Here is a 23214-nt window from a genome sequence, read left to right as displayed (position 1 = left end):
CCTTGGAGCTGGCTTAATATGGTTGGGACAAAACAACTTCTAATGTCCAGGCCTGTGGAATGACTGTACAGTGAGTGGCTGAGGCAGGCTGGAGGGGAGAGTCATGTCACCCATAGAATTTTCGTGGCCACCCTCACGAGAGCCAGGCCCTCACGTGGTCCTCAAGGCATCTCTGTCTATAATACGGCACATTCTCAGGGTGGACCTTTCACACCTGCTTCAGAGCTAACCTCTGCCGTACCTGTCTCAAAGGGCGAACACAAGGATCCCTTAACAACGACTCTGTAAAGTTTGACTAAATTCATCTCGATCGGGGAAGAGAAGCCTCCACCGAAGGTCACCTTCCAAGTGCAAGGTATTTGTCAGCCTGTCAAGCACAGCTTTGGCCCATCAGCCTCTGAGTCAGCTGCCTCTCGACTGCTATCTTGGGGGTCAGTTCAAATTACTCAGCCTGGTTCCTGTAAGCCTTCTGTCCTTTCCCCAGCATCCCACTCCCTCCCAGCCTACATGTGACCTTCTGCCCTCCCCCACCCCCTCCCATCTGCATTCCTCCCTGTTCCCCTTCTTGTTTCTCTTGCTTTCCCCTCCTCCCCAAATTGTTCACAGGTTCTGGCCTTAAGTGCTTGAGGAAACGGCCTTGGTGATTCTTGGCTCGGCCTCATCCCCTACCAGCTGGCCCCACACAGCAGATTTTAGAAGCATGCTTGCATCTAGCCAGTTGGACTCCAGCTTCCTCCTCCTCTCCTTTCCCTGGTACCTTGGCGCCGGACTCCCTCTGGTCTTCCTCGTTCACCAGAGAGCAGGTTTCTTTGGCATGGCCGGAAGAGAATGCTGTCAGAGTAGAGGCAGACTGTGAGGAAGCCAGGGGCCTTGTGGGGGCTTCAACAGTCTTGGCTTTGACAGCTGGGACCAAAGGCTTTGGCTCTGAGAAGTCAAGAGCAGAGACAGAGCTGAGAACGTGGCACCATGGCTGACAATGGCCTGACCCTGTGGCTGATAGACTCAACTGCATAAGTCCTCAATCTTCAGTCCTTCTGGTCCACACTTTCCTAGTGAGGGAGCTAGATATTCTCCAGAGTCACTCTCTATTCATTTACCCATCCACTCACTCATTCATTCATTCATTCATTCATTCAGAAAGCAAGCACTGCATATTTTATTGTAAGATGGGGAGAGGGTGGAAAAACAGAGTCAAATACAACACCTGCTGCCCATTTTATACTGCCCCAGCAGGTCTAGAAGGGGCCAAAGAATTTCTGGGAAAATCCTCTCACTTCACAGATGGGAAAAGTCAGGCCCAGCTACATTCATTTCCAAACAACATCAATTCCACTGAGTCTCATCATCACTCTATACTTTCCCAATCAATGGAGTTAAAGACACACACACACACACACACACACACACACACACACACATATATATACAAAAAAAAAAAAATATATATATATATATATATATATATTTTTTTTGTATAGAGACAGAACAGAGATGGGTTCCTTAATTCCTCCTGCCCCTTTAATGTGGTCATTCATCACCTCAAAAGGGCCAGCTAACCAGGGGTTCATGCCCAGGACTGGAAAGGGCATTTTGAGAATGTGTTTCTGCACAGATCCTTGGTCCCTCGGCTTAAGGAAAGGTGAGGGGAGCTAAGAAATCACAGATGGGAGAGAAAATGCAGGTGCTCAGGGGCCAGCTGATCAGGATGGGTTCTTCGAGGACAGCACAAGATTCGAGACAGCACGGCAGCCCTCACTGTATCACTATCAAGCAATGTCACCCCAGCTGACGGCCAGAGACAAACTGTGCTCTCAGATCTTTTATAAATCCGGTTTCTTACCTAGGGGACACCTAGAAAGCCTTGTCTGAGCAGCTGGCCCTGTTTATAGACACCTAGTGACATGGTCTCCGGGCGCAAACCCCATGCCAGCCATCTGAAGGCTAGTGCATAAGGACATTCGGGGTCTCCTGCGTATCACATTCCGCACAGCTCAACCAGGGAGACAGGAGGAGCATTTGCCTTTGAGGTGTACTTGCCACACGGTGCCTCTCAGACCCTGCTCAGAATCCTATCCCAGAGCGTCCTGGGCAACAGCCTGTCACTCTGCCAAACACCCTACCGGCTGAGCTGATTAGTCAGGGACCTGCCAGGAAGTTGGGCATCTTCCTGCCAGTCGGCACAGCAGCAGCTGCGTGCAGCCTGAGCTCAGGGTGCCCCTCCTAGGCTGTGGCCTCCTTTCCTGACCCCTAATCACACTCCTGCCATAGTGCCCTCTCCCTGGCAGCAGATCATCAGCCCAGAAGGAATGACCTTCTACATTCATTCTCCTCCCTCCTCTGTCTTTCCCTTCTCCCTCCTCCCTCCACTCTCCCCTGTCTTTCCTTTATCCTTCCTCCCTCCTCCCTCCACTTTCCCCTGTCTTTCCCTTATCCCTCCTCCCTCCCCTGGCTTTCCCTTATCCCTCCTTCTAGAAAGCTGCCCTGCCCCTGCTTCTACCCTCTGGTTGTCCCTGCTCCCCTGACCTTTGAATCTGCTGAGAGCAACTACCTGAGGTTTATGAGAGTGGGCTTAACGCCTCACTCAGTCCAGTGAGGACATCTCTATATGCCTAACACAGAGCAAGAAGTCTCTGCTTGGTGTTCCAGGCCCACTCTGCCACGGCGAAACTATGAATGTAGGTCTATCTGGCCAAGCTGTTTTCCAGGCTCCAAGAGCATTTGGTGAGCTCACAGAGCCTCACAGTAGCCTAGATCGAACTACTCAGCGTGGGTCACCTGGTTCATCAAAAAGGAACAGCGCATTTCCTTCATCTGGGCGGCCATGCACTCTATGAATTGGTGTGCCTCCTGGTGCTCGGCAGAGCAGGTACCAATAAGTACCGTTGCTTTCCTAGTCCCTGGCGCAGACTTGTCACCGCTCTGCAGTGCGATGAGTCCAGCTTCCCCATCCATCTGTGAAATGAAGGGCCCGAACTGAGAGCCCTCGGATCTCCCTTGGCCTAATTCCATAACCCAAATTCAAAGAAGCAGAAACAAGATGGGAGCTCATGGGAATACATACGTACCCAGAGATTTAGGGGTCTTTTCCAGAGGCCCATTCTCACAAGTCAATCTTAAAAGTAAGAGAGAGAAAAGAACTGTGTGAAACCCAGTTAGCCAAAGACACCACGGTGAGAAGCCTGGGTGCTCCAAGGTGGGAAAGACAGTGAGGTGGACAAAGAGATGAGGCCTGTCTCTGCGGCAGGAGGTATAGCTCCTTACACAAAGACAGGGTTGATTGGTTATCAGCCAGGCCAGGCTGAAAGACCACACTCAGGGCTGGGTGATTCCCTGGCTCTTCGATCATCTGTTTCCTAGGAAACAGCATCCATATGAAAACTGCTGTCTTAAACTAGACCCATGTCGTCTACTCTAGCTGGATGGAGGACCTGGGACTTCTCTCCTCAGCTCCAGCCACAGCCCCTGCCTTGGCCTGTGCTGTATGCCTAGTGTTCTGGCTACTAAGCCATCTCTTCTCCTCCCCACTGCTCCCACACTTTTAAAAAATGAATGTGTATGTGTTGCACATGCCTGTTTGTATTGGTGTTTGCCCAGGGCCGGGGCCGGAACACGCATGGAAGGCGCACACCCCAGTGTGTGTGCATGTGTGTGGAGGCTCAAGGTTAACGTTGGGTGTCTCCCTCCATCTCTCTCCACCCTACATTTTGAGGCAGGGTCTCTCGCTGAACCCAGAACTCACTGTTTCAGCTAGCATGGCTATCCAGCTTGCTAAGAGGATTCCATCTCCACCTCTCACACACTGGAGTCATAGGTAGATGATGAGCACCAGCTTTCATGTGGCTCTAGGGAATACAGCTCTCATGCTTGCACTGCAAATATTTTGCCTGCCAAGCTACCTCCCCACAGTGGCCTTCTAAAGTCAGAGCTTGTCTCGGCCCCATACCTAAGAGTTTTAGGTGACACCTAGTTAGTTGAAGTTAGGGCCTATAACCTCTAGTGAGGCCTTACAGGCTTCTCCGTAGGCTGAGGGAGTCTCACAAGCAGACCCTCTGTAGCTTCCTAAACAACTCTGTCATTCCTGTGTGTCTTTCTCCTCCATCTCGCACTGTCCCTCCTTCAAAAATTCCTACAAGAAATCACCCCGGCCTAACTGAGATGCTCTTCTGTTGGAGTTACCAATAGAACAGGCAGCCTCTGTCTCACCTCCAGTCTCACTGGACTTGAACTCAATGATCTGCTCACAAATCTCTCATCCCCCAAAACTTATTCATTCTGGTTTCCAAAGCACCTAGCAGATAGTAAGTGCTTAATATTTTTTAAGTGAATAGGTGATTTGGTGGGTGAGTGAATGAAGTGGTAATAGGAATAGGGTGAATTTCCCACCTATTTGCTAGGCAGCCTTATAGAGGTGTTGGAGAGAGATCCAAGTTGCTGTTGACAGCATAAGGCAGGTGTTATGTATATGACTAACTCATGTCAGGTACCAAGCTTAGCATCACAGGTCTTTGAGATATGACCCCTGACCTATAAAATGCCAATTCAAAAAAACAAAATGAGGTTTAAACAAGACAAAACAAATAAAAGGAACAAACAAAAAAATCAACTTAAATAGCCAAGATTTATTGGTTAAATCCATGAAACAATGAAAGAGAGGTGAGGGGACAGGCGGTCCGTGTCCTGTGGAGAAAGGAGAGGTGGCCCCCTTCCTGTCCCGGCTAGCCATGAAAGCCAGGTGAGGCCAGGGTGGAAGGACAGTGTTGGTGTGCAGGATAGAAAAGTGCCACGTAGGCAGTGAGGCTCCGATTCCAGAATCAGCACACCCACAAGGGAGCACACCTATATACAGCGCTGGAGGAGGGAGGTGCTCCCTAAAGGCCAAACCAAGCACACTCCTCTCAAAGCTGCTGAAAGCAAAAGGTCAAGAAAGGTGAAGGTCACGGAAGGGTTGTGCGGGGATTGGAAATGGAAGGTGAGGCTGGACAGCAAGGGACAGGAGATGGCAGACCAGGACCTCTTGGATGAAGTTAAGAAGCAGCTGTACGTGCAGAGTGGGAGGGAATGGCAGGGACGAGAACCAGACAGTAGCTTCTGTGTATTTTGTTTTATAAGAAAAGCCTAGGAAAAGGGCACTCGATGAGGGACCAGAGGCATGTTCAGCCAGAGCCAGACTGCTGAAGGTGTGGGCAAAGGGCAGCTTCTCATGGAGGGGCAACTTGGGGAAGCACCAGGTGCCTCGTGTTGCCATGGTAATATGCATTCCCTTTCCCCCTGCTTCCTGTAATGTTGACCAGCATCTGCCATGAGAAAGCGGAGGTCCCAGTGAGAGAGTGTGGGACTCCAGGGGGAGGTCAGCCCATGGCACAGTCACCGGAGGCCCCATGAGCCTGGAGATCATGGGTACAGGAAAAACAAAAACAAAAACAGAAATTTCAAGGATGGTCAAATTTAAGTGACCGATGAAAGGCATGTGCCTGGAAGGTCACGACATGGGTATAAAAGCAGGGAGGTATAAAATCCAAGGGCTAGCCACAGTCTAAACAATATGGGAAAATTAAGTCACGAGATGGGAGAAAAGGCCTTGGACAGAACAATGAATTTACTATTGAGGCTGCCAAGAGATGAGAGGAATCTGGGCACAAGGAGAAATGTCCAAACTGTAAGGAAGGCTGGTCTGGAGGAGAATTTCACAGGAAGGTGAAAATGAAAGGGAGTGCCCATCCTGGAGCGGGTACCTGGACTTGTCCCCACATCCCGACAGGGCTGGACAAAGATGGAGACACAGGGGTGCACACAGAAGGCAGGGCAGGAACCAGGAGACCAAGGAAGACAGAGAGAAATGGGAGACTTTTGAACATGGGCTATACATGGTGGCTTAAGTCAGACGTGTCCCCCAAGGTGGCAATGTTTGGATAGGTTTATAAAGTGTGGCCTTGCTGGAGGAACTCTGCCATTTGGGGCTTTAGAAGCCTCCCTCTGCTCTCAGCATCTGCGCCACCATGCCTGATGTCCTCCACCGTAACAGACTCTTTCCTCTCCGGAACTGCAAGTCCGAATAAACTCTTTCTTCTAGAACCTGCCTCCATCCTGTGCTGGTTTATCATAGCAATGGGAAAGAAAAGTAGCCCAGCACACTAGGAGAGCCAGGCCCATAGATGATGAACGGGCACTCACACACACACTCGCAGACCCGTGCATATCCATTCCTACATACTCACTCGGATATCAGTCTGGGCTGGCCACTGGATGCTGATAGCTGTGTAGAAGGCTCTGTCTATCTTCTTTACAGATTCATAATAGCCTAGAGCCTCTGCTCCAACTGTTTCCGGGTATGAAGTCCAAAAGTTTTATGGAAAACCCATATACTCACACATATGCATTCACAAACACAATATACATGATAATGGTTGTGGTTTTAGTGTCCATCAGTTAAGAAAACACATAATGTTAAAGATCCTCCATGAACTTGATCATGCCCTAAAACAGCTTGTATTTTTTTTTTCATCACTATGGCAACTGTAGACAATAAGAAACTAGAAAACAGGCTGTCCACATCACTTGTCCTGTCTGTCTTCAGAGCCAGCCTGCTAGAGCCCAGGCTCAGAGAAGCCCATCTCAGAAATGCTATAGCCTTCATGGGTGCCTCAAAGCTGTGCCTGCCACAGTGACTCAGCAATGGGGAGCTGAGGGAAAGGGGTTGGGTAGGGCAAGTTACAGGAGAGATGACTACAAACAGACTTGAGATTTGAAATTGGCCGCTTACCGTGTCTGTGGGGCCCTGGGTCTTGTAAGCACATCCTGGCCTGGACCCAAGGGGTTGGGCAGGGAGCCAGGCCTGCAGGAAGAGGTCCCTGTGGACATCCGGGCCTTCGGAATGGGCGGGATCACGAGGCCTCCTAAAGACTTGTGCATCTTCTCGTCGTTGCAATGCAGGTATTGCCGGGAAATCTGCACCTGAGAGCAGAAGGGAGCCTGGTCCTTGGAAGCATGACTCACTGTTCATTCAGGTCCTGGTAACCTCACACAGGGCGTCTCCAGCCAGGAGACATCTGGCGAAAAGGATGCTGGAAGATGCCCTCTTGTTTCCCTTTTCAGTCTCCTAGCCCCACCCCAGCCCCTCTTTGAGGGTCATTCCTTCCTAACCGCTCCAGCTGAGAAGATTGACAAGCTTTTCTGTTGTTTTAATTCCTTTTTTAGTATTTTTGATCTTCTAATTTCATAATTTAAAAAAATCTTTGACTCTCAGAGCTGGAAGAGACCCTCAAAACACACAATTAAAATCTTCGCTTTTACAGATGTACAAAATAGGGCTGGGAGGGGGTTGGTTCCCCCTGCCAACTCATTGGCATTAAACAAGAGACCACTAGAAAACCAGGCAAATCTCAAGACACGACTACCAGAAAAAGCCTGAGGGCCACCAACTCCAGGACAGACAGTGTTGTAGCCCCTGTACCTCTCAGGTGGCACCTCCCCCAAAACACTCAAGCCAGCTGTGAAGGTCTGAAATACTATGGGGAGAAGTCAAATGAGGACCTCCAGACTCTCTTGATGCCACCCTAATCTTGAGGAATGTCCTGAGACACTTGCAGCGATGCACAGAGCACGGGGACAGGAGCTGGTAAAGAAAGAAAAGCAGATAGGGTAGCTGCAGGAAAGAAAGGTGACGCCTCCTCACCTCCTGGGCACTGGCCCCCGAAGCCCGGAGATCCTGTCTGCCCCCGGGAGGGTCCAGGTCCTTCTCCGTGGCATTGTTGGCCTCAGGGGTGGTGGGGATGCTCTGGATGGGAGGCATTGGCCTGGGCACCCTCAGGAGCCTCTGCGAGGTGCTTCGGGGAATGGTGCTCCTCAGGGGAGCCCCTCTGGGGCCTCCCCTAGGATCCTGAGAGACTGAGCAAGGGTGAGAGGGAGAATGAGTTAGCACCCGGAGCACAGGGAAAAGAAGGGCAGCGCCATGCTAACCTAGCCCTTGGGTCCTGAGAGGAGTAGAGATGATGAGGGGAGGGAGCAGAGCTCCCTCCAGCCCTGCACCCCACACCCACCAGAACACTAGGTAAGCAGGGTTTGTCAGGCCCCTTTTCAGTTCCATAGAACTTGGTAGAAATGCAAATCAAAGTCAAAGAAGGTATGGGCAAGAGTAGTGTTGGGCAAAGAGCAGGGACAGCTGTCCCTGGATAGAAGCTCTGTGACCCTATGTGTCCCTAACTTCAGATCTAAATTGTCCCTCCTCAGGCTCTCGTCTGCAGCACTTTCGTCGCAGCTGGGTGCACTATTTTGGAGCAACTGTAGAGGCTTTAGGAGCTGAGGCCCAGCTGGAGGAGACAGGAAGCGGGTCACTCCGGGCAGGTCTTTGAAGGTTACAGCCCAGACTCTGGGTCCAGCCTTGTGCTCAGCTTTCTGGTTTACTGTGATAGGACCGGCCTCGGCCACATGCCCCCACTTTCATGAATGGAGCTGCCCCAGCCTGCCTTTCCCAGCATGGGCTGAAACAGTGAACCAAATAAATCTTTTTTCCCTTCAGAGATGGGAACGTAATGTTATAGCCACTAAGACTCAAGGAATAGACTTCATAGAATACCCAGCCACATGTCCGGTAAACACTAGAAATACACACGTCTGCCCCCTTACACAAAATGCCAACCTGGTGCCAGGCAGATGCCAATCCACTCCTCCTCCCTCCCCACTTCTTCAGCTACCAATGTGGGGTAGACCTGCCTTGACCCTCCTAACCTAGCCTAAACGACACATTGCCTCTCACCATCCATTTCTGTTACACTTTATCCTCACCACCACCTACATATCCCACAAAACAGCACCCCCTCAGTAGAAGCCCACTGGTCAGCTCCAGTGGACCACCAAAAGCCTGCACACCTGCTGACACTCATGGCCTGGGTGGTCTGGAGTACTTGATCTGGAGTCCAGAGTGGTTGTTGGCAGGGTCATGACTTACCTTGAAAAGACGCCGCCATGCCCTCTGAGAGACGCCTCTTCTTGAGCTTGTCCTTAATCTGGATGGTGTCCCGGGCCACAGTGCTGGCCTCTGATTCCAGGGAAGGGATAGCTGCCACAGGGTGGGGGCCCAAGGGCACAGCTCTGAAGACCCTGGGGTAGCCATTCTGGGCCTGCAAGCCTTTCAAAGGAGCATCCAGCGTGAGGCTACCCTGGTCCTCGTGTCTACTTGAGAGTTGTGACAGCTTCTCGCTGCTTAGCAGGACACTTGACACTGACTGCAGAGAGGCTGAGAGAGACAGGGACACAAGGCCCAGGGTGGCACAGGCACCAGCAAACTTCCTAGAATAGCTTCCATAGAATGATCAGCCATGTGCCTGTTGCCTGTGTCATTCTGTTTTCTTCCTGGGGCCATTTGCTGGTCAGTGGTGCCATGGGACATGTAACCCTGAATGAGACCCAGGTCGTAAGATCTTCAGGGCATAAGAGGGGATCTACAAGCAGCCTTATTGCAGAATGGACAAGAAATGCTAAATACGTAGGGAAAGGGCTGTCTGTCTGCCCAGGGAACACTTCCATCAGGGTCCACCATCCAGCCTTTGAGAACCAACAACAATATCAAACACGGACCCAGAGGACAAGCTGGGTCTTCACAACAAGTTGTGCTCACATGTAGGCTCCAAGTCGTACACTTTCTCATTCAAGCCAGCATTTAATAAGCACTGTCAGTGTACTGAGCATTTTCCGGACAGTGGAGGGACAGAGACGAGGACTTTATGATTACGGAACTTCCAATTAGAGGAAAAAGATACGCTGTTAATAGGTTCAAGGCAAACATGAGATGTGCCCTAAGCTATAGAGCAAAATGTTCAATGCACTTGCTGCTGTGAGTGGCGATACAGAAGGCGTTGGCGAACTGCTGGGCCCAGAGCAGTCCTAGAACCTGGAAGCACCCCAGGGACTGTGGGCAGGGAGCGTGCAGAAGCTCTTCTACATTGTTTCACGTCTTAGAACCGCCTGACGTAAGTGCTAACACCTGGTGTGCAGGCAGCAGGGCCTGGACTGTAGCTGGCACACAATGCAAGGACAGCCAAACTCCCAGACCAGCCAGAGCCTGAGGGAATGTGATACCTGAGCCACAGAGGCCTCCATGCAGAGCAGGGACTGAGCCCTGCCCTGGACAGTCCAAAGCTGGACATCAGAGTGGAGTCCAGGAGCAGAAGGTGACACAGGGGCTGAGTGGAGTCGAGGCAAGCACCAGGGCAGGACTGCCATGCTTGTGACTCTCTCCTGCTACTCATGCCTGGTGCCCTCCTGAGCCCAAGATGCAGGCCCCCACGGCAGCCAACCCTGTCTTTCTGGAGTTTGAGAGGTCCCAGGTTCACTTCCTCACCCCCTGAAATCTCTCTCTCTACTGCCCTCATCCCAAGGAAACATTTTTTGTTGTTGTTTACTTCCACATTTTGTTTACGTTTTTTGTTTTGGGTTTTAGAGGGTTCATTTTTGGTTTGGTTTGGTTTTTTTTGTTTTGTTTTGTTTTGTTTTGTTTTGTTTTTTCTTCTCTGCTCCTAAATGCCATTCCACTCATATTAAAGTTGGTATATAAATGTTTTGTTATATTTAAATGACCACAAGAATATAATTTTCAGCTTTTACTTTTCTTTTCTTTTTTTTTCTTTTAGACAGAGTCTCATGTAACCAGGTTTTGGACCCTGATCCTCTAATTCCTCAAACATGCTGAAATTAGTCTCTAGGAGCGTCTTAAACAAGGGCTGGTAAACAAAAACCTGCTATAGTGTGAGGCTGTCCAAACATCCAGCTACCGTCATTTCTCCTGCAGGCCAGGCTTGAGCTCTGTGACCCTGACTGGGTAGCTTCTCTGGGCTCCCTCCCACCCCATGCCAAAGACCCCAGAGAGGCCACCAGAGCAATTTGGCGTGACCAAGTGGCCAGGTCCTCACCTTCACCATAAGTGAGAAGATTTGAGTCGATGCTTCCAGGCGGGGGCACTCGGAGCCCAACACTAGGCCGAGGGACACTCCCGCAGTACACAGCCACTGGAGCCAGAACTTTGGCTGGGGACAGAATCACAGGAGAACGGTATCTTAGAGTCCTCTGGGGCCCAAACTAGGGTAAAAACGAAGATTAGGAACACCGGTAATCACTACCATTCTCCCTTTGCAGTCTCTGCTGGAAGGAACCAAGGGCAGGTCCTGGGCCTCATACCAGAGCCTGGTCCACTGATGGGGGTACCAGCCAGACAGTAATCTCAAACAACCCCACAAACCTATTATTCCCCAGGCTTTGCTCTCTCCTCAAATTCTGCCTGCTTTCTCCCTCTCTATCTGCTTTCTATCTCCCTCCAGCTTTGGGTCAAGTCCCCTAATTATGGGTCTGTTTGTTTGTTTTTCAGCCTTCTCCAGCAGCCAATGAAACTGATTCCTGCTGAGCACAGCCCTAGCTTCTGTCACAGTGAATCTCAGTGCTCTGCCTGTGCTCTCCCCCAACACCCCCTATTCCCTTTGCCTCTGCAAAGGCCCTGGTTCAGAGCATCCATTCCCTGCCTCATCCCTAGAAGGCCTCAAGCACTGATCTCCAGGCTTCCCTCCACAACCTCCCCGGTTTGGCAAATGACATCCTTCATTTCCTAGTGCCTGAACTGTGCAGGGACTCTGGTCTGTACACGCTGATCATAGGGAAGCAAGGCTGACCTGGTCCTCCCCTGGAGGAGACCCGAAGGCCAGTGACAGACAGATGGTGACAAATAGGCAATGACAGAGACAGAGATGAGATGGCTTCCCAGTAAGGAAGAGCCAGAGCAGAAGGCAGGAAGAGAAGAGGGAGGTGGCTAGGAGATCCTGGCACTGAGAAGGGGAAGTGGACACACAAAGTCCCATGCTTAACCAATGGAATAATAGCACTCCAGGGCAGTCTCCATGTCCAGGAGTAGTGGGGCAAGACAAAACAAACTCCATGGTTGTAGTTTTTGTTGTGGGCTTTTTGTTTCATTTGGATATATATATATATATATATATATATATATATATATATATATATATATATATATATGAGAGATAGATCATGGAGTTGAGTGGTTAGAGAGGTAAGGAAGATGTGGAAGGGAAAAGAAAGAATATGAGTGAAAACATATTAAATGAAAAAAGGGAAGCCTTCCGCTGCCTTTGGTCCCACAGGCCCAAGTCCGCCTTTGCCTCTCCGTACACACTTAACAATGTCATTACCCCAAGCTTTCAGGCTCAGCCCCTCCCAAGTACATCTCAGAACCATGTAAGGAGTGTAACTGACCACCAGATAAGCCCTTGATACAGAGGGACACTCAGCCACCCCCACACAGAAACACCCTCAGACCAGGACTTGGGAGTCTAGGCTGTTCTTATTTCTATTGCTGTGGGACCTAGAGGAAATAAACTAACCTCTCAGAGACTCAACCTGTAAAACAAACTAACTGGGCTGTGCTGGGGTCCATAAACTACCTCCATCCTATTCCTAGATTTCTTGTAGGCTTTCCGCCTTTCTCCCTTCTCCACTAGACTCTATGGCCGGGCTGGCACTGATGGAGTTGTGAGTTACACAGCTGTTTTCATATTCTGCAGCGTACTGCCTAAGCATAATATGTCCCCCGGCTACTATCTTCCTTACCACGGCCACCTGGACATGTATCCCCTGCACCTGGGCCCATCTGAGGTTAATAGCAATTGCACCTGGCAATCACCCATTTCATACGAGGCAGGGGGAAACATCTCAGTTCCCACCCACAGGCTCACAACCTGTGGGTTGTGCGTTAACCCTTCAAGGGGCCAACCCACTGTGTCTCAGAGCAGACATGAAGCCAGCCAGAGTCCCCAGGGCATGCCACACCCCTGCTGGCCAGGGAGCCTCACAGTCATGGCAACTGAAGTCAGGAGACCCAGTATCAGCCTGTGGCCAGCTGCCACCTGGCGGCAAAGCCCAGCAGAGCGTGACCCCGGGACTATCCAGGAAAGACTCTCAGCCCATCAAGTTCCCCTACCTGGAGGGACATGATCACGGGTGTCCATGCCCTGGGTGGAGAAGGCGCCCACCAGGTTGTCTGGAGGGGGCAGTTGTCCCAGGGCCCTGAGCACAGGCCTCGAGGGTCCAAAGGATGCTGGCCTGTGACATCCAGGACCCTGTGTGAAAAAAATACAATAAAATAAACAAAACGCTTTTAAACCCTCCTCAGTGATCTACAGGAGCCAAAGCCTGGCTGAGGTCAGTGCCAGGCCCAGGATGCCATCCTGTCCTTCCTGACCTGTACCCTCTCTCAGAACGGCCCAGAATCCTGAGTCCCAAGGCCATATGGCCCTGCAGAAGAGTTCACTGAGAGGAGTCTCAATAGAGCCCAATCAACCCATCACCCCTTGTCACTCAGACATGACCCCACTCTCTCACCTTAGGCTGTCAAGGTAGGTATTGATGCCTCCATGTTACTCAAAGTTCTTCTTGCTAGACAGACAATTTGGGTTGCCCAAGAGCACAGAATATCTAAGTTTTTATAGTCCTCCTACTGCAATGCCTTGTGAATAATAACTTCCTCACCAGCTACCTCCTGGAAGTCAGAATGTCCACAGACAGAGGCAGCCCCATTCCTCCATGTCCTGGGGGACTCACAGAGAGGAAACCTCTGGCCTTCGTCTAGCTTACCGTAGTACATCCATCAAACAAGCCCCGGTCAGTTCTGCATCTTCAGCCCCTCAGTCACCAAAGATCCACAGAGCAGGTGGCCACCGTGGTTAATGGACTAGCAGCCATGTCCCATGTGACAGCAAGGAGTGGCACCCTACCCCCAACCCAGGAAGATCACTCAGGCCCAGGGTGTGGTGTGCGTTCAAAGATCCCTGTCCCTAAGACAGAGCTCTGGACTTAGCTCAGATGCCATTCAGCCCCTGTCCCCTAAGTAGAATTCACCGAAGTCTCATTTGTACACTGAACTGCTCTGGCCAGGAAGGCCTACCTGTCGGGTCATCCAACCTCAAGCTAAAGGGCTCAATCAGCCAGCATATTCTAATGAGCGGGATATCATTCTCTCCCCTCAGCGCTCCATACTGCCCCAGATAACTGATGCCTTCGCTCTCAGCCTCAGTTTCCCAGCTCCAATAAAAACTATTACCAGGCCACAGAGGAAGACAATGCAGCCACTCCTGATGAGACCTGAGAGACTAGGATCAGAAGGAAGCGGAGGAAGACCTCCCCTATCAGTGGACTGGGGGAGGGACAAGGGTAGAGAAGGGGGAGGGAACATGGGAGTGGGAGGGGAGGCAGGAAGGAGCTACAGGTGGGATAAAAAGTGAATAAACTGTAATTAATAAAAATTTTAAAAAATAATTTAAAAAAATAAGCTAAAAAAACAAAAAGACTGGAGAGATGGCTCAGAGGTTAAGAGCACTGGCTGATCTTCCAGAGGTCCTGAGTTCAATTCCCAGCAACCACATGGTGGCTCACAACTATCTACAATGAGATCTGGTGTTTTCTGGTGTGCAGGTGTACATGCAGACAGAACATTCTACACTAAATAAATAAATAAATCTTAAATACAAACAAAAACAACAACAAAAAAAGCTATTGTCTGCTCCTTCCCTTAAAGCCATGGTGACCCATGCAGCAGGAAAGAAGCTATAGGACAGAAGGTACTCAGGTTTCAAATGGAATGGAAACAAAGCTAGCATTGGCTCAGGAGCGTGTCAGCTCCAAGAACAAACTGTTACCACCCCTGTGCCTCTCACAGACCACAGAAGCCAAGGCCAGGTCCATGCACACCTTGTTTTCCAGGAAGTTACTGTGCCAAGAGAACAGCAAACAGTTGGGGAGGCAGGGCAGGGAGGAACCGTGCTGGGGGAGGGGTGATAGTGGAACATGGATGCTCACACATCTTCAAAGTTTCATGGAGACGGCTCTCCCGCCCTTCACAGCACACTGATGACATGGGTGTCATCACATGGAGGAGATAGACAGTACGTTCAAGCTCGGTTTCACCCCACATACACCGTTTTATTTTTCTTTTCTGAAATAGGATCTCAGCATGTAGCCCAGGCTAGCCAGAAACCCAAGATCTTCCTGTCTCGGCCCCTAGAGTGTTGAGATCACTACACCTAGCTCAGATGTCCCTTTGGCCTCCTCCAGGGCTCACTATTAGCCCATGTTTCTATGCGAGCACTAACTGCCACCCAGGCAGGAAGCACAATGCTTTCTGTAAGAGCAGAAGGCTATGGACGCTTGCCACCACCCCGTGTGGGACAAGTACTTACCACTGTCATACCAGTCAGATAAGCACCCACTGTCACACTAGGAGGGACACGAGAACACTCTCAGTGTCTGGGAAGGTAGACACCTCGGGGGCCACCCAGTTATCTGAGAAGCCAACTGAGAGACAAAAGTCTTGCTGGTCAGAAGGTCAACAGGTCAAGACAGAGAAAGGCACTCCAATTGCAGGCATAGAGGGCATATGTACCCTGGAGTCTGAAGACCCAGAAGCCCAGCCTGGGAAGGCTTTGCCCTTGCCCACCTCCACTTCCACGAAACAGCCCAGCCACGGACCTCCAGAGAAAACCCCGCAGCCCGTCGCAAGGCTGCTGATTCTGATCTCTGAGCTGTTGGTGGAGCTCTGCGGTCCACTCCAGTCTACCACATCCCAGAGACCAGGATACAAAGGTGAGTGAGCTCACATCCAGCCCCTCCCTGGGCACTGCGTGGCTGGCGGCACATCACTGATGCCTGTAAACCCAAATGCTGCTGCTGCAGAAAGAGATAACCCCCCTGGTGAGCCTCAGTACCTATTCTACAGGCAGGGATGATCACTTAACATGGGGTCTGGCCCCCAGTTAGTGATCAGCGCACCTGGGCGCTTCAGTTCACAAAGGCATGGCGTCTGGATGAGGAGGAGATGGCTCAGTTGGTGCAAAGCTTGCTATGAAAGCATGGGAACCCCAGAACCACAGAAAAATACCTGCACACAGCAGGACACAGCTGTAATCCCAGAGCTGGGGAGGCAGAGAGAGAAGGATGCCCGGGGCCTGCTGGCAATCTGTCTAGACTCGTCGTTCTCAACCTTCCTAATGATACAACCCTTTAATAACGCTTCCTCGTGTTGTGGCGGCCCCCAACCATAAAATCATTTCCTCGCTACTTCAGAACTGTAATTTTGCTACTGTTATGAACCATAATGTAAGTATCTGATATGCAGGAGAGATGCGAGACCCACCTACAGGTTGAGAACCACTGGTCTGGACAAATAGAAAGCTCCAGGTTAAGTGAGAGCCCGTGTCAAAGAAGACCATGGCCTGTGCTTCAACAAGACATCCAATGTCAACTGTGCATTTGGGGACAGGGAGCGATGAACAGGTGGGAGAGCAAGAAGCTGATGCAGTGAGCAGACAGTTCCTGGAAGTTTGCATGAGAAGCTCAGGGGGGGAGGGGGAGCTGGAGACAAAGGGGGAAGTGTGCTGGGAGGGAGGGCAACCTTTAAGGAGTGGGCAGTAGGTCACTGAAGGCATAACCTTGAAAGGGACATTGAGACCTCAGCTCCTTTCTCACCGCCTCTTCTCTTCCCCTTCCACCATGAGTCAAGCAGCTTTGCCCCACCCTATACCCCCTGCCGTGATGCTTGCCTCAGCACAGACCCAGAACAGCAAAGCCAGCGACCACCCACAGGCTGAAGCCTCAGAGCCAAAACCAAAACTGCCCTTCAAGTCAGTTTTCTCAAGTGTTTTGTGACAGTAATAGAAGGCTGTCTAGCTCGGGTCCCCCATCACCTCCACCCTTACCAGGGAGACACCCACACCTGCCACACCCTGGGTAGAGGCAGCCCAGGCCCTCCCATCCATTCAGAGATCCAGGCCCCCACTGATACTGGCTCGTAGGCCAGAAAGAAGACAGTCCAGAGAAAAGTCCCACACACAAATGGGGCCCCCTCCATCAACTCAGCAGCCACCCCTCTGCCTGCTGGCACAATCATCCCTCCATCACAGGTAAAATGGTGCTGACACTAGTGGAAGCGCTCTGCCCTTTAGATAACATGATGTTTGGGTCAGGTAGCAGCCTGTAGGAGTGCAGAGAAAGTCCCTGGGGAAATGGCCTGGTCGGTAAAATGCTTTCTGTGCAGAGACCTGAGGATCTCTGGGGCTTGCTGGCCAGCCTAGCCTGTTCAATGACTTTCAGTCCAACAAGACCCTGACTCAATAAAACAAGGTGGACGGTACCTGCAGAATGACACTTGGGGTTGGCCTCTGGCCTCACATGCACCCACGCACAAGGCTGTACCTACACACACTTTCACACACGCAAGTGTACACTCACAAGGGAACACAAAGGGCCAAACACAGCGCCTGGTGTATGCGAACAGCTGTCAGCAGTGTAGATAAGTGAATGAATTCAAGGCAGAAGCATGTCGTCACAGACAGTCTTGCCAAGAAAAGTGGGGGAAATTAACGTCCCTCAGTCCTGTATTGCTGTGCTTCAGGTCCGGTACTGCAAGCTTCCAGGAATGCAATTTGCCTTGGAAGTAGAACGAGAAAGTAGATGTTCTGACCCTACATAAGAAGATGACGGGGGTTAGGGAGGATTAGGTAAGCAGATCAGGGCCACAGAGCCGCAGCAGCAAAGCCAAAGCCATTGGTTTCTGTGGAGGCTGACACACATTGGATTTCAGACTGTTCACTCCGAAGCCAACAGACATGCCACCTGCTGACTCCGTGGCCTCAGGCACATTCACAAACCTCCGTGAACTTCCATCTCACGGCAAAATCAAATTAAAAACATCTATCTTATAAGATATCAAGAGCACCAAGGTTATCAAGAGCACCCAAGGGGCTGGAGAGCTTGCTCAGCTAAGAGTGCTTGTCCATCTTGCAGAGGACCTGAACTCAGCTTCCAGACCCCACGGCTGGCAGCTCACAACAGCCTGTAACTCCAGCTTCCAGGGATCTGACACCCTCTTTTGGCCTCTGCAGACACCCATATACATGTACACAGAAACAGACAGATGGACAGACACACACACAACACATACACCTAAGTAAATAATTAAATAAATCTTTTTTTTTTTTTAAGTAAGAAAGAAGAAGAAGAGTGCTCAGAAAATATGACAAGCATTGGTGAGTGAGCCGCCTGCCTCAGCCTCCTCAAGCCTCAGTCACATCAAAGAAGGGGAGGAAAGGATGCCAGAGCTGGGGAAGAGGGAGGAGTGCATGAAACACCGTCTTCTGTGGCCGTTGTGGCTATGGTTACCTGAACAAGAGCAAGCCAGCAACAGCGGTCAACATTCTAGCAGGCAGCACCAAGAGGACTCAGCAGGTCATTAAAAAGGTCATGAAGCAGAGAAGGGAGACACGCTGGGGGATTTGGGGTAGTTGGGTATGGATAGGCTCATTATACATTGTATGCATGTATGAACTTGTCAATGAATAAAAGTAAATATATCTTATATATACATGTAAAATTATATACATATTTTTTCATAAAATTATGTTATATAAAATATACAATTTATATGTTATATGAATTCACTTGTTATATAGAACATATATATAACATAATATATAAATTTATACATTATATAAAAATATATAATTATTTTTTAAAACAGGTCTGATGGAGAGCTGAGACAGAATGAGTGTAAGTTCAAGACCAGCCTGGGCAACCTAGTGAGACACTGTCTCGAAATAAAAAATAGAAACTAAGAAGTCACTGTGTGCATTTTGCTCAGAATGTTTGAGGCCCTGAGTACAGTCCCTAGAGCTGAAGAACAAAAGGCTGTCATTGAATGCTGTGCCTACCCCTCTCATTCAACAGTCGGCAGTTCCTGAAGGAGAACCCTGGGCCCACTGAAAGCCTTTGGGGCAGGAAGCTGCAGAGGACTAGCTGAGGTCAAGGGCAATGTGAAGATGTTCCCTCCAGAGATAGACAGCCATATTTCCTGGGTATTCTGTGGTGAGCAGGGGACAGCTGGCAGGCTGGGGCAGGGCACCCGGAATAACAGATCTGGTGCCAGGAGACTCATTTAATGAGAATCATCTGTAGAGGCTGCTAACCTCTCAATGACCTCCTGAGACAGGACTGAGCATGCCTCCAAGAACCCACACACATCCCACACCCAAAAACAGCACCTTACCTAACCCACAAAACCACAGAATGTGAGCTCCAGTGTGTGTGGTGTGTGTGTGGTGTGGTGTGTGTGTGTGTGTGTGTGTGTGTGTGTGTGTGTGTGTGTGTGTGTTCAGAGGACTGAGGGAAGAGTGGCTAGCATGAGAGAGGTAGCAGAGCTGTATGCATCCACAACTAGGATCACAGAATTTGAACAGCTCCCCCAACCTCGTACCTAGGGAATTCTGACAGGAGACCCATGGGCCCAAAGGATGCGGGGAAAGAGCTAGGGATGTAGCTCAATGGTAGTGTGCATGGGGCGCTGGGTTTCATGCCCAGCGCTGAAACCAAACAGGAGAGATAGACATAATGCCATGAGTAAAGGAAAGCTGTCTTTACGCCGTTGATGAACATCAGCAAAGGTGATGACAAGCACAGCTGCTGCACCTGGTTGTCCAGGCTGGGCACTGCACGAGGGCATCATGGTTAAAGGGGACAACACTCACACTTGCAGACACTACAGTTATCCAGATACTGTGACCATTTGACGCTGAGTAGAGGCATCTTTCCCTGACTCACAGAGGACTTGCACAGGTGAGCTGTGACGCTAATTACAACAGGGCCCCTCATTGCTGCTTACATTTACAAAATTCCAAATCTGTTGGACGGGGGCAGTGGGAGATGAATCCAAACACGTACAAGGCACCGAACACAGCTGCCTGTGCCCGCTGCACCTGCTACGAAGGTTTGAGCTGGGGAGAGGGGTGGAGTGAGCCATCCCCTTCCCTTGTCTGTCTAGACCAATCCAGCTGCTCTGTCGAAGTCTGCCGGGTGCAACCTTAAACAACAGAGTTTTCACCCGGTTTCCAGCTGAAAGAGCCGAGGTCAAGGTGCTAGAGGACTCACGGCCTGCTGAGGACTTGCTGAGCCGCAGAAGGCTCTTAGTGTGTTCCCACATAACAGAGAAAGAAGAAGCCCTCTGCTCCCTTCTTATGGGACACTTACTTACCATCTTACGGGGAGTCAACTATCATGATCTTCTTTGAACTTAATCCCCCCCCACGAAGGCCCTCCTCTAGCACTAAATTATGGGGAGGGAGTGTCAGAGATGTACAGTGAACTCCAGAGGGGACACAGTATCCATCCATCAACACAAACACAAGGCTATTGGGAGACAATGCCTATCCTGGCCACACACCTCTCCAGACACCAGCTGGCAAAGCCTCAGTGAAGAGGGGGGAATCTTCCTTCTTCAGCTCCCATCAAGGCCTCTCCCTCTCCAGTGGTTACTAGGGCACACCTTCTGCATGGTTTGGTTGTCCAAATACTCTGCCCATCTCTGGGGCTCAAATTATCCAGCTGTGATTCATGAGCATTGGGCCGGTTCCCAGAGGCTCAGGAAGAGGATGAAAAGAGATGAAACATCTGTCCAAGCAAAGTCAGAGCAACTTGCTTCCACTAATCCATTTGAATGACTGCCTGTCACATTCCAGGACTCTCCTCAGGGCTCCTGACAAAGGTCCACCAAGACCCTCAGGGAACTTCCGGCTACAGCCCTGTCTGTTTCCCAAAGGCCCACCATAAGAAAGTCAACTGTTGAGCCAAGGTCGGCTCAGAGGCGGCTCAGAGGCAGCTCAGAGGTGGCTCAGAAGGCAGGAGTTCTTGCATCTCAAGCCTGAGTTCAAGCCTCAGAATCTACACCGGGAGGAGAAGATCTGATTCTTGCAAGTTGTCCTCTGACCTCTGTGCGTGTGCTTTTCGGCACTCACCTACAGATGCCATATACATATCCTCACAATGACAGTCACATCTGACGTCTTTAAAGGAGAACGTTGGCTGTCCTAGCTGGTACCCAAGTGCCACAGGCTGCTATTGACCGGGACATTGAGAACGCTTTCATGGAATGCCATTGTTTTCTAATCTTGGATTGAAGGCGAGAGGGCCCAAGAACCAAAGGGTTTGAACTAGGCCAACTGGCAACCACAGCTTCCAGACAGATGCCCTGGAGCCCAGACCTGCATCTCAAAGACCAACAGGAGAGAAGCAACAACACTGGCCAGAGACTGGCCCTCCAGGAATGGGAGAGCAGGAGGAAGCAGCAGCCCACAGCCTGCACACAGAGTAGGCTAAGAAAGCTGACAGCGGAGGGAAGCAGGACCTACAGGCAAAAGGAAACGGGGAAGAAGAGATCCTAGGGCGGTGCCCGTTCACTGGTATATGCTTCGGCCACTGCTCTACAAAGATTGGCACACATTAAGGTGAGAAGCGATACCAGATGCTGGCATGAGTGGAGAGTGATGGGAACCCATCTGGCCACAAGCAAGTTGGCATGGTCCTTCACCTGTACTCTGGCTCGTGTCCTCTAACAGAGCTCAAGAAGCTCCACTCCTGGGAGGGGGGGGTCCACCCACAGACGATCTTGTGCACGTGGTCCAGGGGCGAAGCGTGAGAATGTTCGGAGCAGCCGTGAGGTGGTTAACCATGGAATCTGAAAGCAATCCAAATGCTCACCAGGAAAACGGAAGGATGGACTGTGGTGTGCTTGTCACGTGACACAGCAGTGAAAACAACTGCCATATTTGGTGCCACGGATGACCACAGCAGTGAGTTTAATGGAGGAAGATGGGCCCCCAAAGACGGCTGGCTATGACTCTTTAGAGAGCACTGAAAGGAAGGCAAGAGTGAACTGGGTCTGTGGGAGAGCACACACAGGTGGTAGGGCTTTGCAGTAAAACAAGAAGGAACTAGGGGAGTGATAAGCCCTGGTAGGGAGGTGGCCGTGATACAGACAAGAAAAGGGCCCATGGTTCTGGGATCTGTGATGTCTATCTTGATGTAGGCAAAGGCTCCATCAGCATTCATTGCAGCTTTTCCAGAACCTGTTTGTGGATCATAAACGGCATACCTTCCTGTCTACAGTGATAGCAGCCCTGGGGAATAATGGGACGATATTGCTGCTTTCAGAGACAGGTCTCTTTAGAGCCGTGGTTGACATCCTCCTGTCCCTTATCCTCTGCCACATTTTCCCTGCCTCAACCAGTTGCGGGAACAATGTAGGACCTGCCTAAATCAAGATGTCCTGACTATGGGCCTGTCGCTTCCCCACCTGGGGCCAGGTGCCAGCATGGTCTATGGCTATCTCACTGATGCATAGACAAAAGTCCTGTTTACTCCTCATACTTCTGAGAGGCAGAAGACTCAGCCCTTCTGAGAGTCAGGCACAGTGGCCCACACATCTGATTGCAGCACTCTGGAGGTAGGGACAGGAGGACCAGAAGTTCAAGATCATCCTCAGTTACAAAGCAAGTCTGAGGCAAGCCTAGGCTACATGAGATCCTGCCTCAAAAAAGACAAAAGAAAAATAAACACAATCACCCTTTCAGCTCCCCTACCAATCAATGTGGGCCTCATCCTGGCTGGTGGGCCAGTAGAACCATAGTATTAGGACCAAAATCAGTCAAGCAAGAAACACGCTGATCTCCACTTTCATGATGGCATCAAGAACCAAAGTTCCTTCTGCCCATGAGCTAACCAAGTGTCCCCCTGTCTCCACTCTCAAAATCAGGGTCAGGAGAGGCTTTACAGACAAGGAAACTGAGGCTCAGAAGTGCCCCAGAATTCCAGCACATGATTCTGGTGTTAGAATCCAAACCCAGAGCAGAATCTTTCCAAAACCTTCACTGTAACCTGGTGCTCTGGTCCCCAAGCTCAGTGCTGTCCCCCACCCCTGCTTGGCACCATCATCCTCAGCACCCCCGGGGAATTTAGCCCAGAGGAGAACCAACCACCGCCTAAGGTCACAACCCTGGGGAAGGGGACAGCCCAGAGCAGCCCAGCTTCTCTGAGTCAGACCCGTCAGACAACAGCAAGGCCAGCCTCATTTTGAGAGACCCAGAGAGGGGCAGGGATCTCCTACAAGTCACACAGCTTCCCCTTCCTCTCATTACGCTCTCTCTGCTTGCTCCAGAGTCAGGATCTTGTCCCTCCTTCAATGGATTTCAGAGGCTCGGCCCTCCCATCCAAACAGCTCAGTGAACACCATTATTTCTCACCTCTCCGTCCAGAGGCCAAACCCCTGTCAGTGGAGGAATCCAGGGTCCTTAGTCTCTCTCTGGAGACAATGCTGTCCCTGCATGTAGGGAGGCAAGGTCGGAG

The 23214-nt window shown here is 50.7% G+C and overlaps 1 protein-coding gene across 2 annotated transcripts in view; it reads right to left on the bottom strand.

Moving 5' to 3' along the window:
• Togaram2 (TOG array regulator of axonemal microtubules 2) overlaps positions 1-23214 on the bottom strand; it is a 55721-nt gene that overhangs the window by 32447 nt on the left and 60 nt on the right. Inside the window, exons 2-8 of one of the 2 annotated variants that reach the window (XM_055622651.1) lie at positions 12974-13112; positions 10905-11018; positions 8945-9232; positions 7673-7884; positions 6761-6951; positions 3066-3112; positions 758-924 (exon numbers count right to left, since the gene is read on the bottom strand). In XM_055622651.1, the coding sequence (XP_055478626.1) occupies positions 758-924; positions 3066-3112; positions 6761-6951; positions 7673-7884; positions 8945-9232; positions 10905-11018; positions 12974-13001 (1047 nt within the window). In that variant the 5' untranslated portion in view covers positions 13002-13112. Of the gene's footprint in view, positions 1-757; positions 925-3065; positions 3113-6760; positions 6952-7672; positions 7885-8944; positions 9233-10904; positions 11019-12973; positions 13113-23214 lie in introns of those variants that run through there. The other variant, XM_055622660.1, reaches the window with a different exon arrangement.

This window comes from Psammomys obesus, unplaced genomic scaffold, assembly GCF_907164565.1.
Source record: "Psammomys obesus unplaced genomic scaffold, mPsaObe1.curated_primary_1811, whole genome shotgun sequence".
NCBI lineage: Eukaryota > Metazoa > Chordata > Mammalia > Rodentia > Muridae > Psammomys > Psammomys obesus.
This window is presented reverse-complemented; position numbering and strand designations above follow the sequence as displayed.